The sequence below is a fragment of the Oryza sativa genome, chromosome 1 (assembly GCF_034140825.1).
Source record: "Oryza sativa Japonica Group chromosome 1, ASM3414082v1".
In the NCBI taxonomy this organism is placed as follows: Eukaryota; Viridiplantae; Streptophyta; class Magnoliopsida; order Poales; family Poaceae; genus Oryza; species Oryza sativa.
Genome location: NC_089035.1, coordinates 31,522,167 through 31,537,098, shown reverse-complemented (window position 1 = coordinate 31,537,098; position 14,932 = coordinate 31,522,167). Strand labels below are relative to the sequence as shown.

The following is a 14,932-nucleotide window of genomic DNA, read 5'->3' as shown; positions in this document are numbered from 1 at the left end:
GGGCTCTTGGCGCTGACAAAGTGACGTTGCTTGCAACCGCAAACTACGACGCCTCTCCAAACTCCACCCAAGCCACTGCGCCCATCACCCATGTCTCGCCACGGCAAGCCACAGCAGCGGCAGCCGCTGATCCTCCCCGATGCTGCGCCCATGGGAGGCGGCGACGGCGGGCGCGGTGATGCGGCCACGAGGAGGCGCAGGTTCGTCGCCTTCCTGGCCATCTCCGTGGCCCTGGTCGCCTCCTACCACCACCTCGCGCCGGCCCCCGCGTCGCGCTACCACGCGCTCTTCCTCTCACTCGGCAACAACGACACCGCCGCCGCGCACCTCCGCGCGCTCACCCTCCGGCCCCACGTCGCCGGGACGGAGGCCAACGCCGTCGCCGCCGAGTACGTCCGCGCCGCGCTCTCCTCCTTCTCATTCCCCACCCGCGTCACGCCCTACTCCGTGCTGCTCTCCTACCCCATCCACCGCTCCCTCTCCCTCTCCGTGCCTGGCCGCGCGGCCGCCTTCAATTTCGCTCTGGTCCAGGAGACCTACCCCGGGGACCCCTACTCCGAGGCGGCGGCGGAGGTCATCCCCACGTACTTCGCCTACTCCGCCTCCGGCTCCGTCGCCGCCGAGGTCGTGTACGCCAACTACGGCAACACCAAGGACTACGAGTACCTCGCCTCCCGCGGCGTGGACGTCGCCGGGAAGGTCGCGCTCGTGCGCTACGGAAACCTGCACTGCGAGGACATGGTGCGGAACGCCCGTGCCGCGGGCGCCGCCGCCGCGATCGTCTACACCGACGCCAAGGACTTTGGCGGCGCAGGAGCGAAGGGGAAGCGGAAGTGGTTCCCCGACGCGCGCTGGCTGCCGCCGACCGGCGTGCAGGTGGGGACCCTGTACTACGGGAACGGCGACCCGACCACGCCGCTGTGGCCGTCCTGCGCAGCCGGGGAGGACTGCGAGCGGCTGAGCCAGGGGGAGCTCGACGGGAGCGCCGCGATGCCCAGCATCCCAGCGCTGCCGGTGTCGGCGAGGGACGGGGAGACGATCCTCAAGGCGATGGGCGGCGACGCGGCGCCGACGGAGTGGCAGGGCGGCGAGGGCGCGCCCATGTACCGCCTCGGACCCGGTCCTGCTGTGCTGAATCTCACGTACATTGTGAGTGGATCTTAGTGTTCTAGTTGAGTCATTATCCAAGAAAACTCATCGACTCATCGTTGTTTCTGTGGTGAACTGCAGGGAAATGACACCTTAGCAACCATCGAAAATGTCTTTGCCGTGATCGAGGGAAAAGAAGAGCCTGATAGGTAATCTCTCGCTCGAACAAGTGAATGGCATTCCTGATTGTCTTTTTCTGCATACGTATAGAATTCAGTTGCACGTGGACACGTGGTATCACTGTTTATCAGGCTTTGACTTAGTGCCCTGCCCTGCATATTGTTCTGAGTTTAGATCAAAGTCCTCATTTTTCATCCCACAGGAGATGATTAGATTTCTAGAAATTTTGTAAAGCCAAGGCAAAGCTAATAAGGATAAATTTGCCCGTTTGTGAACAGATATGTGATCATAGGGAACCATCGTGATGCCTGGACATTCGGAGCAGTTGATCCCAACAGTGGAACAGCAGCTATGCTCGAGGTAATCAATTCAGTTTAGAGGAGCAAATTATACAGATATGTCATCTTTCATCAGACATTTGGAGACATGAATATTTCATCCTTTCCCTTTCTAGTTAGCCTTTGTCTCATTTTCCAAACAACAAATTTAAGTGCATATTCTTTTTGTTGATGATAAAAGGCATCTATAATTTCTGAATGCCAAGAGTTGATGATATAATGTTAGCATCACACGTATATATATAGATCGCAGAAAGGCTGTCCAAGCTTGAGAAGAAGGGATGGAGGCCTAGACGAACAATCATTGTGTGTAGTTGGGATGCAGAAGAGTTTGCTCTGGTATGTCCTTGATCACTTGTTCTGAATTGCTTCTTTATCAGAAGGTTGTGTATTGATGCGGCACACTCAATGTCTCAGATAGGGTCTACTGAATGGGTCGAGGACAACATGGATATGCTGGCTTCAAGAGCTATTGCTTATTTGAATGTGGATATAACAGTGTTTGGCCCTGGAGGTTTTAGGCCCCGGGCAACCCCTCAACTTGATCAGTTGATCAAAGAAGCAAGTAAAATGGTATTTAAGCTTTACTCCGTCTTTCCTTTTTTACAAATTGGACAGCCAGATTTTGTTTTTGATTAAGAAGTATAACTAAGACCGTCATTTTGAAAAGAGAGGGAGGGAGGGAAATTTTCTTTGAACAGGGCCAATATCAAAGTATATAGCAGTCTTACAAAGGCACAAAAATCATTTCATTTTCCACCCTCTCTTTTGAAGGTGCAAGATCCTGATGATCCATCGCAGACATTGTATGACACTATGATTCGCCACCATCCTCCGGTGCGTACATTGTACAGTGGTGAAATGGCTTTATAATCCTGTTATGTGCAATCTTAGATCTGGAATAAAATTATCTTTGTGCTGAAAGTGATAAAGTTTTCTTTTCAGATTGATAGAGTGGCTGGAGCAGGAACAGATTTTGCAGCTTTTCTACAATATATTGGAGTACCTTCACTTGACATGTCTTACGGAACAAGTAATGATTATATATTGGAGATGTTGATCTTGATAACTCCTAATTTTTTTTATTACTTCACCATTGTTTGCAGTCTCTGCTGCTGTCACTCCTTTAGCATCTACTAATATTATTGCTCTTGCAGTGGAAGATTACCCTGTTTACCACTCACTGTACGATGATTATGTTTGGATGGAGAGATTCGGAGATCCGTTGTTTCACAGACATGTTGCATGTACTGAACTAGTTGTTGTTCAAAGGTTTTTCATCTCATTGCAAACACTGACAGATTCATTTGTTTTGCTTGCATAATCATGCAGTGGCAAGTGTATGGGGTCTGATTGCTTTGAGGCTTGCAGATGATGAGATCTTACCCCTCAATTATGTCTCTTACGCATCAGAACTGGAGGTAACTTTCCTTCTTTTCTTCAATTGAGATGACCAATTTAGGACACAAGACAAAGCCTCGATTCATTTTATAAATAAAAACAGAACATAATTGTGATACACTTTTCGCTGATGGGTAAATGTTAGGTTATGAAATTACCAGAGTTGGTGGAACAATCTGCAGCAAATGCTTAACATATGAATTACCTGCCACATTTTTTATCGCAGAAATGCACAAAACTTGTGGAAGGTGGGTGTACAGGATGTCCTGTCAGTTTCGCTCCTTTACACAAGTCAATTGACCAGCTTAGAAAAGCAGCCAACAAAATTCACAAAGAAAAGATGGTAACGCCTTCCGTTTTCAGTGAAACAGAAGTGTATGGCGCGCAAAATTGCTCCAACATTCCAATGAAAACATCTCATTTCTGCCTTGCAGATGCTACAAGCAGAAAACTGGAGCCTAAAAACGAGAGCGTACACAGTAAAAGTCAGAGATATCAACGACCGGTTAATGATGGCGGAGCGAGGCTTCATCAACCGGGAAGGGCTCGACGGTAGGCCGTGGTACAAACATATGGTGAGTATCATCAGTTCTGCAGTTTGGTATGCCGTTCTGATCCAAATTTGATGCTGACAAAGTGATAACCTATGTCCAATCATTTTTTTTCTTTTGACAGATATACGCATCGTCTGACCAAGACGACTGGGGCACCAAGGCATTCCCTGGTATCGTGTCGGCCATCGACAAGGCAAATAAGCTCAACACAACCGAATCTTGGCAGCTCCTGCAGCATGAAATTTACAGGGCTGCAAGGGCTGTGTCCAAGGCTTCAGCTGTCCTTGATGGTAGACTAACATGAGAGTACATAAATTAAGATCACTACACGATTCCATTTTGTGCAGTTTAAAGTACCAGATACCAGCTCTACACGTAGTTTTGTGCAGTTTAAAGTACCAGATACCAGCTCTACACGTAGTTACGATGATATGATATAGTTACACAAGTACCTGTGAAGATACTGAAGAACTATCCTCAGTTAGTATCATAATTATTGATGTTAATGAATTGTGGAGATCTTTTACGGTGCTTGAGAGGTATCCCAGGGACCTCCTAAACTAATTAATATCCACCATTGATTCCTAAAGGGTAATTTAGGATTATGAAATAATATTAACAAGGGTAGCTTAGTAATTGTCCAATCCCCATCCGCTGGCTGACGTTGTCGTTTCAATGAGATTGTTTTTTTTCACGATATTAGCGTGACCTCAATCTCTCTATGTCTAACCCTAACTTTAAATCCCAAGTGAAAGAACGGACCAGGAGCAGGGGCAGCACGCAAGGTGGCTGCGATCGGCAGGCACGTACGGTTGCGTTCGGCAGCGACGACCGGCGGGCATGTACGATGGTTGCGACCGACGGCTGGATGCTGGCTGCTGCTGATGGTTCCTAAATGCTGAAGCATTATTTCATTTTTGTTAAGCATTGATTGGCTCGAAAGCTGTTGAATGGAATTGAAAAGTTTGGTCATTGATTTCTTGCGAAATTGATGCATCTAATTGCTATCCTGATCGAACAAGATATTCTGTGGTTAATCGCTGATCATTTAATTAAGCAGATCAAGCACGTTTATGCAAAGCCGGCAGGTTCACTCGACATCAGCGGCAGCCGCTTTTACCTCGAGGTCATGGACGGCACACTCTGAAGGCCAACCTATCCGAGAAGTCCGAACATCAACTTATGTAGCCGGCGTCCCGGCGAGGAACCGGCGGGAGGAGCAGCCAGCGGTGGCATCAGGACGTGCACGGCATTTGGAACGGATCGGGAGTTTTGAGCGGATCGTAAAGAGATGAATATTGAAAAGATAACGCATTTATCTTTAACCACACAAATCAACTATAGAAGTTAATTACCATTTTAACCTTCCACCTCTCATACCTGGCCCATCCTTTTACTACTTTGCTCCTGTACCTTTTATCTTAGTGCGTTGGATTATAGGTGATCAAGGGTTCTAATTAATTCCAAGCACACAAGAAACTCTCTTGTGGATTACCCTGCGTGATTCTCTAGGGTACTACGAATAATTTGTTTGAGAGTTTTTTTTTCAGATGGGTTAACCCAAATTCTGTTGAATAAAACCGGAAGCATAATTGTTTAAGAGTTGAGTGACCGTCTCCATTTCGCTGTCGTAGTGTACCACAACAAATTGACCAGTACGATAGTATCTCTTTTTTTTAATTATCTCGATAAGGCTTGGAATCTTGCAGCTTATTGGAATGGTGCCAGACGAGTATATCCTGCGTCACCTCCATGGCCACACAAGGACACGGATCAAGCAGTTTTTATTGATTGATTCCTCGTGAATCTGCTTGGCCGATAGATCTGCTGTAGGTAGCGTCGGTCGCAGCAGTTGGTTCGTTGGTCACACCTATCGATCTGGGTCGGAATAGTAAATTCAAGCACTGAAAACTTTAGTGTGTGTTTTATGACGCTGAAAACTTGTGTTTTATGAAAAGTTTTGGCGTGTCACGTCAGATATATGGACACAAAATTAAAGTATTAAACATAGTCTAATAACAAAACAAATTATAGATTCCGCCTGTACACTGCGAGACGAATTTACTAAGCCTAATTAATTCATCATTAGCAAATGTTTATTGTAGCACCATATTGTCAAATTATGGTGCAATTAGACTTAAAAGATTCATCTCGCAATTTACACGCAATCTATGTAATTAGTTTTTTTATCTATATTTAATACTCCATGCATGTGTCTAAACATTCTGTCGGTGATATGGGCCCGGGAGTATCGGGTTTAGAGGGAGGAGGCTGCCCCCGATGCCACGTGGCCCTCCCCCGAGGGGAGTCAGGCCCGAGGTGGGGTGGCGGCCACTCCTTCCCCAAAGAATAGTCGGAGGAGGCTGCCCCCCCCCCCCCCGATGCCACGTGGCCCTCCCCCGAGGGGAGTTAGGCCCGAGGTAGGACGGCGGCCACTCCTTCCCAGAGACTGGATGGAGGAGGCTACCTCCCGATTCCACATGGCCCTCCCCCGAGGGGGGTCGGGCCCGAGGTAGGGCGGCGGCCACTCCCTGGCCGAGACTAGAGAGAGAAGGCTGCCCCAGGCGCCACGTGGCTCCCCCCCCCCGAGGTCGGGCGGCGGCCGCCCCCTCCCGTGACTAGGGGTCGGGCTCCCCCGACCCCCTCTCTAGGTCACCACGTACGGTGGGTTAGGTGTCCGCCTCCAGGTGTCCACCTACCCACATTTATGGCGTCCCGAGCGGTCGCGCAGCGTGCAGTGCACTCAACCGGTCTGTGACTGGTCGAATGACCGATGGGACTGGCTAGTGCGCCTGTGCGCTGCAGGCGGCGTGCAGCCTAACATGTCCCATCAAATAATGATGGTGAGAGTTTCTCATTGTCTTATCCCAGCCGGAGTCGGTCCTCCCGCTCTGGTCAAAGTAAGGCTCCCGTTTCTCGGTGTAATAGGAGCCCAGAAGTCTTCACCCATTAAATGGTGATTGACAGGGGCACCCCCGTGTCAGGCGGCAAGATTTGACAGGCCCCATCATCAAGATGACGTGTGCTTGGCTTCCCAAGTCAAGAGACAAGACATGCATTTAATACAAAGATTATAATACTTCTCCACCGGAGCTAGGTTAGGTTGTTGGGCCCATGTGGTAACCCCTTGAGGTATAAAAGGAGGTCCAGGCCTAGTGGTGGAGAGGGGGACTTCGGGGTGAACTGGGGCTTGGGTCTCGCAACCCCAAGCACTTGTTTTACATTCAATCAACCATGCACAGGAGTAGAGTATTACGCTTCTCAGTGGCCCGAACCTGTATAAACCTCTTTTGTCTCATCGTCTTGAGGGGGGGGCTAACCCCCTCAAGATCACACAGCTTCGCTCACCAAATCCTCGAATCTCACCCGCTGCCCCCGGCCGAACTCACAAAGGGGGGCCTCACAGTTCCCTGGTGGAGGAGTTCATTCTCCGACACATTCTATGTGACAGGATGAAAAGGAACTAACCAGGGCCTTTATTCCAATCCCCCACCCCCAATTTTCTTTTGACGTCACATCCGAGAGTTTCAGTTGTTCATCCAACAAGTAATACTACCTTCATCCCAATTTAAGCGTAGATACGAGTTTTCGTGTCTAACGTTTGACCGTCCGTTTTGTTTGAAAAATTTATGGAAAACATAAAAAAAAATAGTCACACGTAAAGTACTATTTATGTTTTATCATCTAATAACAATTAAAATACCAATCATATTTTTTAAAAATAAAACAGATGATCAATGGTTGAACATGAACCGTGTAAAACTGCACTTTTTCTAACACGGAGGGGTAGTAAGCAGCAAGTTTAATCTGACACTCAAATAAAAGATGAGGACATAGTGTCGACATAGAAAAAAAAAGATGGCAAATTTTAAACCTGGAAGCCAAATAGTTCGAGGCATCCACAAATAGTGCGTGCCCAAGATAATTAAGCCTCCATACTTTGTTCAACTTTTGGATTTGTAATAGGATGAATTGACAGGAAGAAAGGGACTCTAGTTGGAGTACCCCTGCGTGTCCCTAATGGAACATTAACAGATTGGTCCGCTAATTGTAGCGTAGCATTGGGACACCACCCAATCACTCGCTCATCAACATCCTAACGCTGTTGGCATTGCCTGCCGCCAATCAATAACTATTAAACTTGATGGTGATGTAGTTGATCCCTTGTAGGAGTAAGTACTACATCACCATCATCCTAGGCTCCTAGCGCCTAGCGCCTTGCGGGAGACCATGCACTACACACGGGAGCTTATCTTATTAGGAAACAAACATGTCTGAGCTGGAGATGGCCACCGGCGACGTCACACGAGCGGCGAAGTTGGGGTACTCAACTGTAGCGCACGTTGTGACGGAGTGGCTGAAACAGCGAACCATCAGCGAGAACCTGATCTATAATAATCGCTCCTTCCCCAAAGCGGCAAGCCGGCAAGATCCTCTCCAGCGTCCAGCCTCACACGATTTTCATCCGAGAAATTGGGGCTGTGTTTAGATGGTGGAAAAGTTGAGAAGTTGAGAGAAAGTTGGTAGGTTAAAGAAAAAGTTGGTAGTTTATGTGTGTAGGAAAGTTTTCGATGTGATTTGATGCGATGGAAAGTTGGAATTTGGGGAACTAAATACGGCCTGGGTGTGTTCAGTTCCTAAAAAAGTGAAGTTTGAAGAAAGTTGGAAGTTTGAAAAAAAAAAGGTTGAAGAGTAAATTGCGCCCACGGTATAACAACTTGGCAGATGGGTGCGATATAGTGCAAGAACTTTAGAATTGAACGTCCAAGTGTAACAATTTGACAAGTGGGTGCATTCTAGTACAAGAACTTAATAATTTAGTATTTTGGTAAATCAATTTGGATAAGCATATGCTAGGTGAGTTTTTTCACTATGTCAATATGCCAAAACACAATAATCCTACAAATATTACCTTTTTTTAGTTGATACAAATATTACCTTATAATATTGAATTTAATCTTTAAGAATTATATTGCACATACAATTTATATCCAATTACCTTTAAGAATTTTTTGTTTTCTTCACCTTCTCAAATATCAACCGAAATATAATAATTTCTATATTCAGTTTAATTGACTTTCAGTTATTAGTTATTAGGAAAAAATATAAATATGTTTATACAAATCCACGCTAGTATATTGTCAAAATAAGTACTTAAAAATTTGAATTTATATAAAAAATGCTTGAAATTAAGTTGTCAAAATTATAATTTATTTTACTCTTTTGAGTAAAGTCCATCACCGGTCCCTAAACTTGTACCGTTGTGTCATCCCGGTCCCTAAACTCGCAAATCGACCTTTCAGGTCCTCAAACTTGTTCGACTGTGTCATCCCGGTCCCTAAACTTGCAGATCACTCGTTTAGGTCCTCCAACTTGTTCAGTTGTGTCACCCCGGTCCCTAAACAGGACGGTCTAAAAACTTTATATCAAAAAATAATTCATATTTTTTCATGTGAACTCTAATGAAGACAAACTTTATATCAAAATTGTAGCCCTCGACGCGACCTACAACTTTGTAGTTGAAAAGGTTTTGAATTAAAACTATTTAGGGTCCCAAAATGTTGTTGCATGTTTATAGATTTTGAAATTTTAATTTTAAAATTACATTTTGGGACAAAAAATGACTTAAAATAAAAAAATTCAACTATAAAATTGTAGATCGCGTCGAGGGCTACAAGTTTGATATAAAGTTTGTTTTCATTAGAGTTCACATGGAAAAACTATGAATTATTTTTAAATATAAAGTCTTTAGACGGTCCTATTTGACCCAGATGATATTCAAATCCAAGTTTAGGGACCGGGGTGACACAACTGAACAAGTTGGAGGACCTAAACGAGTGATAAGCAAGTTTAGGGACCGGGATGACACAGTCGAACAAGTTTGAGGATCTGAATGATCGATTTGCGAGTTTAGGGACCGGAATGACACAGCGACAAGTTTAGGGACCGGTGATAAACTTTACTCTTGTATTAAAATCTTACCTACCTTAAAAGTTATTGCATTTATACGACCACTTATAAAGTCCTTATACTAAATTGTACTTTCCTGCTAAGTTGTTGTACTAGAACGCTTATTTTTCAAGTTATTATACTAAATTACACCCACCTACTAAATTGTTGTACCGTGGGTGTAATTTACTCAAAGTTGAAAGCTTATATGCGTAGGACAATTTTGATATAATATGATGTGATGGAAAGTTAGGAATAGGCGGAAACTATAAACACTGCCATTGTTGTGGCGTGCGCTGTGGTCGCATCGCCGCCGCACGATCAAACTGCCGGTGTGGCAGTAGCAGCAGCAGTATCCAGCTTGCCACTGGTCCGCTTGTCAGTTGTCTCCGCGGATTAAACAGCGCGCGAGCCAGATACAGCGCGCCCGCGGCACGGAAGCAAACGAGCCAGAACAGAGCACCCCGCACTCTGCTCCTCTTCCTTCCGCCGCGCGATCCCCGCGCGCACCACCCCGCGCCGCGCGCCATGTCGCGCCTCGACGCCACCTCCCTCCTCCTCTCTCCCTCGCTGACGCCGCCGCACAAACCTACCACCCCGCGCCGGCTCATCTGCGTCGTCTCCTCCACCCTCGCCGCCCTCGGAGCCTCCCTCTCGCTGCTCCTCCTCGTCGTCCACTCCGCACCAGCGCCGAACTATGGCAGCCTGTTCCTCTCCCTCGCCTCCAACGATACCGCGGCGCTCCACCTCCGGGCGCTCACGCTTCACCCCCACGTCGCGGGCACCAGGGCCAACTCGCTCACCGCCGCCTACGTCTGCGACGCCTTCTCGTCCCTCTCCATCCCGGCGCACATCACGCCCTACTCCGTCCTCCTCTCCTACCCGGTCGAGCGCTCGCTCTCCCTCGCCGTCCCCGGCCGCGCCACCACCACGAGCTTCGCCCTGTCGCAGGAGACGTACCCGAACGACCCCTACGCGTCGGCCACGGCGGAGGTCATGCCGACGTTCTACGCCTACGCCGCCTCCGGTTCGGTGTCCGCCGAGGCCGTGTACGCCAACTACGGCCGCGAGGAGGACTTCGCCTACCTCGCCTCCCGCGGCGTCGACGTCGCGGGCAAGGTGGCGGTCGCGCGGTACGGGAGGATCCACTGCGAGGACATCGTGCACAACGCGCGCGTGGCGGGTGCCGCGGCCGCGGTGGTGTACACCGATCCTCTGCAGTACGGCGGCGCCCCGGGGGAGGCGTGGTTCCCCGACTCCCGGTGGCTGCCGCCGACCGGCGTGCAGGTGGGCAGCCTGTTCCGGGGCGTGGGCGACCCGACGACGCCGATGTGGGCGTCGTCCGAAGGGTGCGAGCGCGTGAGTGTGGAGGAGGCGATGGACACCGACGACATGCCGGGGATCCCCGCGCTGCCGGTGTCCGCGCGTGACGCGGCGGAGATCCACGCCGCTCTGGGCGGCGACGCTGCGCCGGCGGACTGGCAGGGCCGGGAGGGCAGCCCAGTGTACCGCCTCGGCCCTGGCCCGGCGATCCTGAACCTGACGTATACCGTAAGCAACATTCGACGAGCCTTTCTGTCTCGATCACTGAAATCCGCATGTTGTTTTTTTAGTAGTCATGGCCTCATGGGTCGCAACTTGCAACCAACGAGCCAATGGTTTCTTGTGGAGTTTGCAGGGGAATGATACGATGGCCACCATCGAGAATGTCTTCGCGGTGATCGAAGGTGCAGAGGAGCCGGACAGGTAACTCTTTTTGACATTGCATCAGATTAAATTACTCTACTCCTCCAGTATACACTTCTTCATGGGGTATTTCTCTAACTAACTGCTGCTTCAGATTTTCAATCACAACCTGTGCTGGTTGTTAACACATGCATCCCACTTGGGCATTGCCATGCACTGCTTTTGGACCATTCGTTGACAATATTTTTTTCGGAATTGCTAACCATATGTTGATAGAGATCTGTAATATATCTCTAGCCTCACTAAAATTATGAAGATTCATAACTACCGATAAAAAAATTTCATGTGCTCTACCATTGACCTAATACTCTGCACTACCGTGGTACTTTTACATGCCTATATTTGCCACAAAATTTCATCTTATCATTGCCGGGAATGTATAATTACAACAATTTTATTCTACATTATCAATCTAGGCCTGACATATTCACCCAATCACCCACCATTATCAACAGATGATTTTCTAGTCCAATATTTATTGTATAATTTCTATCCCTTGACATTTGGATAGTGGGAGCCCTTGACATTTTTTTTCTCCCTCTGTAGTTTCAATATTTCAACAGATTTGTAGATAACAAAAATATTATCTTGGCAAGCTATACATGGCTCACTTTATATTTCGGATGTAGATGTCCACCGTCTCCTGTTGCTATCATATCCATATCCTGCAGAATATAGAGATCAGAAAGTAATACAGCTACACATTTTTCGTTTTAAAAAAATCATGTAGCTGACTGATTAGAGACGTATCAGTCTGCAGAAAGTCTAGGCACAACCACACAAAATGAAATCAGAGATGAACTTAGGATGTGACTTAACTGAAATTTGACCCTTTTGTGATGCAGATATGTTATCCTTGGTAACCATCGTGATGCCTGGACGTTTGGAGCATCAGATCCCAATAGCGGAACGGCAGCTATGATTGAGGTAATTTTTGGGGCACAAAGTTCTTTCTCCGAAGTTCAGTAGGCTGTACTTTATCGTAACTTTGCTGAGCCAAAACACCGTTTTATAATACTGCGACTGATCACTCAGAACATGGCCATGTCTGCATCTTGGCGTGTTGTTTACTTGTCGTTTAGCTAGCTCAAAGGCTTTCGGTGCTGCAAAAGCAAGGATGGAGACCTAGAAGAACTATAATCTTCTGCAGCTGGGATGCAGAAGAGTATGGGCTGGTAAATATCTCTGACTCTCTCTCTCTCTCTCTCTCTCTGCACTATATATGTACAGAGTTATGCAGAGTAAGAGCAACTAGAATGGTGATCATTCACAACTTACATTTATGCAGACAGGATCAACTGAATGGGTTGAAGAAAATAGGGAGATGCTTTCCTCAAGAGCTGTTGCTTATCTTAACGTTGACGTTTCAGTAGTTGGCCCGGTATTTCATCCCTCTGCAACTCCGCAACTTGACGAACTATTTCAGGAAACAATGAAATTGGTGAGCACATCATTCCTGAAAACGAGTCACGTTGACATTTTTTGGGGGAAAAGACGAAAAAAAATGGCAGAGCTTTATTGCCTTTTCTTTTGGTTTTACTGTAGAAATAGTCAATAATGGGTGTTTCAACTTTTTTTTTCAAACACTAGTGAGACATTTTATGTTTATAACGTATCCTTGGTTGTGATTTCTAATAACTATAAATGCACTTTCTCCAATCATGAAGGTTCAAGATCCTGACAATTCATCTCAAGCCGTGTATGATTCATGGGTCAAATCCAACATTTCCCCCTTGGTGAGTTGTAAGATGGTTTATATTAGAAACAGAATAGTTATAGTAGCAATTCCTATTTCCAAGTTACTTGATATATTTAGCTGTAAAATTTTCATTTCGAAAAAAAATAATTTTAACGTCATTGCTGATCACCTGCCCCCACATAAAAGATTGGACGGCTAGGCCATGGTGGATCAGATTTTTCAGCTTTCGTCCAGCATGTTGGTATTCCTTCAACCAGCATGGGTTTTGGAGAAGGCAAGGGTTTTCATGTTCCAGAATCTATCGAGCCATCTTTTAAATGGATTTTTCACTTCTATCTTTTTAATGGATTTTGCTTGTTTCGCCTTGTCCTTTGCAGGACCAGGCTATCCCATATATCATTCGTTATACGATGACTTCGTGTGGATGGAGAAATTCGGAGATCCAGGGTTCAGTAGGCACGCTGCAGGTATTGCTCTGTATTTTTTGAAGGCTGTTAGTACTTTCTCTGCAACATGATGAGCGGCATTTTCGTATTACAGCTGCTAGCATCTGGGGAATGATGGCTTTGAGGCTTGCTGACGAAGAGATCCTGCCCTTCAATTACATGTCCTACCCTGTTGAACTTGAGGTATCATCACTATGCTTCCAGTAGTATTTTGTAGAGAGGAACTCTGTTGATTTCCCTTTTCTGTGACTGGAATTATTACGTGATTTTAATGTTTTTTTTATCACAGGCATATACGAAGGTAGTAGAGAATGAAGTAAGGGGAACGGCTATCAGTTGCTCTCCACTGCACAATGCAATTAGAGCTCTGAAAACGGCAGCTACCAAAGTAAATGGCGAGAGAAAGGTAAATGTACATGAAGAATTTCTACTATTTCAGACAGCCTTCTAGGTCAGGTTTTCATCATGACTAAGAGGAATGACTGTTCTTAGGAGCTTCAAAGGCAACTGTCGAGCAACCAGCTGAAAAAGGATTCAATGAAAATACGGTCGCTCAATGACCGGCTCATGCAGGCAGAACGGGCATTCACTAACAGGGAAGGCCTGTTCAAGCGAGAATGGTTCAAACATCTGGTGTGTGGATTCAGTTTACATTGTTTCTTGTTTTGAATTACACCATGATATCACGGTTTTCAGATTGCAGTTTGTATTTTGTGCTAATTGGCAGCTGTTGCTTCTCGCAGGTCTATGGACCATCAGAACAGAATGACTGGGAAAGTGCATCTTATCCTGGTGTAGAAAATGCTATAGCTAGTGCAAGGAAGGAAAACACTACAGAATCGTGGAAGTTTGTACAGCACGAGATTCACAGAGTCGCGAGGGCAATAACACAGGCTTCTGTTGTACTTGCCGGCAGCCTGACATAACATCATTGAACTCAATAGGCTGGACATTGTTTCAGCAATCAAACAATCCAACAGGCCAAAGAACGTTTGACCTGCATGGATAGTCATGTTATGCTGGCTATTGATCCTCTTTACAATTTGATTCCTTAAGTACAAGGAAAAGAATGAAGATATACACAATTCATGGCGATCGATTCAAGCACGAAGTTGGAATGTTACTTGTACAGATGCTTGTGTAGATTTTTTTGTACACATGCTTGTGTACTACTTTTGTAGTTCTATTATGTGTATAGCTTATAGATATACAATACTGCTTTGATTTTGTATTGCGTTCTCTGAGAAAACGCTTGAACGTCAATGGAATTAAGAAATAAGAAATACATGAAAAACATAGAAAGTGGTATCAAATATACTAATTAACAGTTCTAATAATATATTATTGAGGGCATTGCGGATTAGGTGGTAAAAAAATTAAGGGCCTATTTGGATTGTTACCAAAAACATGCCCTACCAATATTTTGGTAATTTGAATAGTAGTTGTGTTTGATTTGGATTGAAGCCCATTCATTGGTAATACCTAATCTAGATTTGGCATCATCTAGAACATACTTTACTACAATTTCAC

At 46.1% G+C, this 14,932-nt stretch overlaps 2 protein-coding genes across 2 annotated transcripts; both read left to right on the top strand.

Annotated features, from left to right (window-relative positions):
* The first annotated feature begins 8 nt into the window (after window positions 1-8).
* LOC4327208 (probable glutamate carboxypeptidase LAMP1) lies at window positions 9-4,095 on the top strand. Its single transcript, XM_015758653.3, has 12 exons — window positions 9-1,149; window positions 1,231-1,298; window positions 1,548-1,629; window positions 1,854-1,946; window positions 2,025-2,180; window positions 2,382-2,444; window positions 2,553-2,640; window positions 2,765-2,854; window positions 2,940-3,028; window positions 3,235-3,351; window positions 3,443-3,583; window positions 3,684-4,095. The coding sequence occupies exons 1-12, from the start codon at window positions 91-93 to the stop codon at window positions 3,864-3,866; spliced, it is 2,229 nt and encodes a 742-aa protein (XP_015614139.1). The 5' UTR covers window positions 9-90; the 3' UTR covers window positions 3,867-4,095.
* Window positions 4,096-9,957: 5,862 nt separating this feature from the next.
* LOC4327207 (probable glutamate carboxypeptidase LAMP1) lies at window positions 9,958-14,629 on the top strand. Its single transcript, XM_015758355.3, has 12 exons — window positions 9,958-11,062; window positions 11,190-11,257; window positions 12,103-12,184; window positions 12,340-12,432; window positions 12,546-12,698; window positions 12,925-12,993; window positions 13,143-13,230; window positions 13,334-13,423; window positions 13,497-13,585; window positions 13,692-13,808; window positions 13,895-14,035; window positions 14,146-14,629. Exons 1-12 carry the CDS (start codon window positions 10,040-10,042, stop codon window positions 14,326-14,328), a joined length of 2,196 nt encoding a protein of 731 aa, XP_015613841.1. The 5' UTR covers window positions 9,958-10,039; the 3' UTR covers window positions 14,329-14,629.
* The last annotated feature ends 303 nt before the right edge of the window (window positions 14,630-14,932 follow it).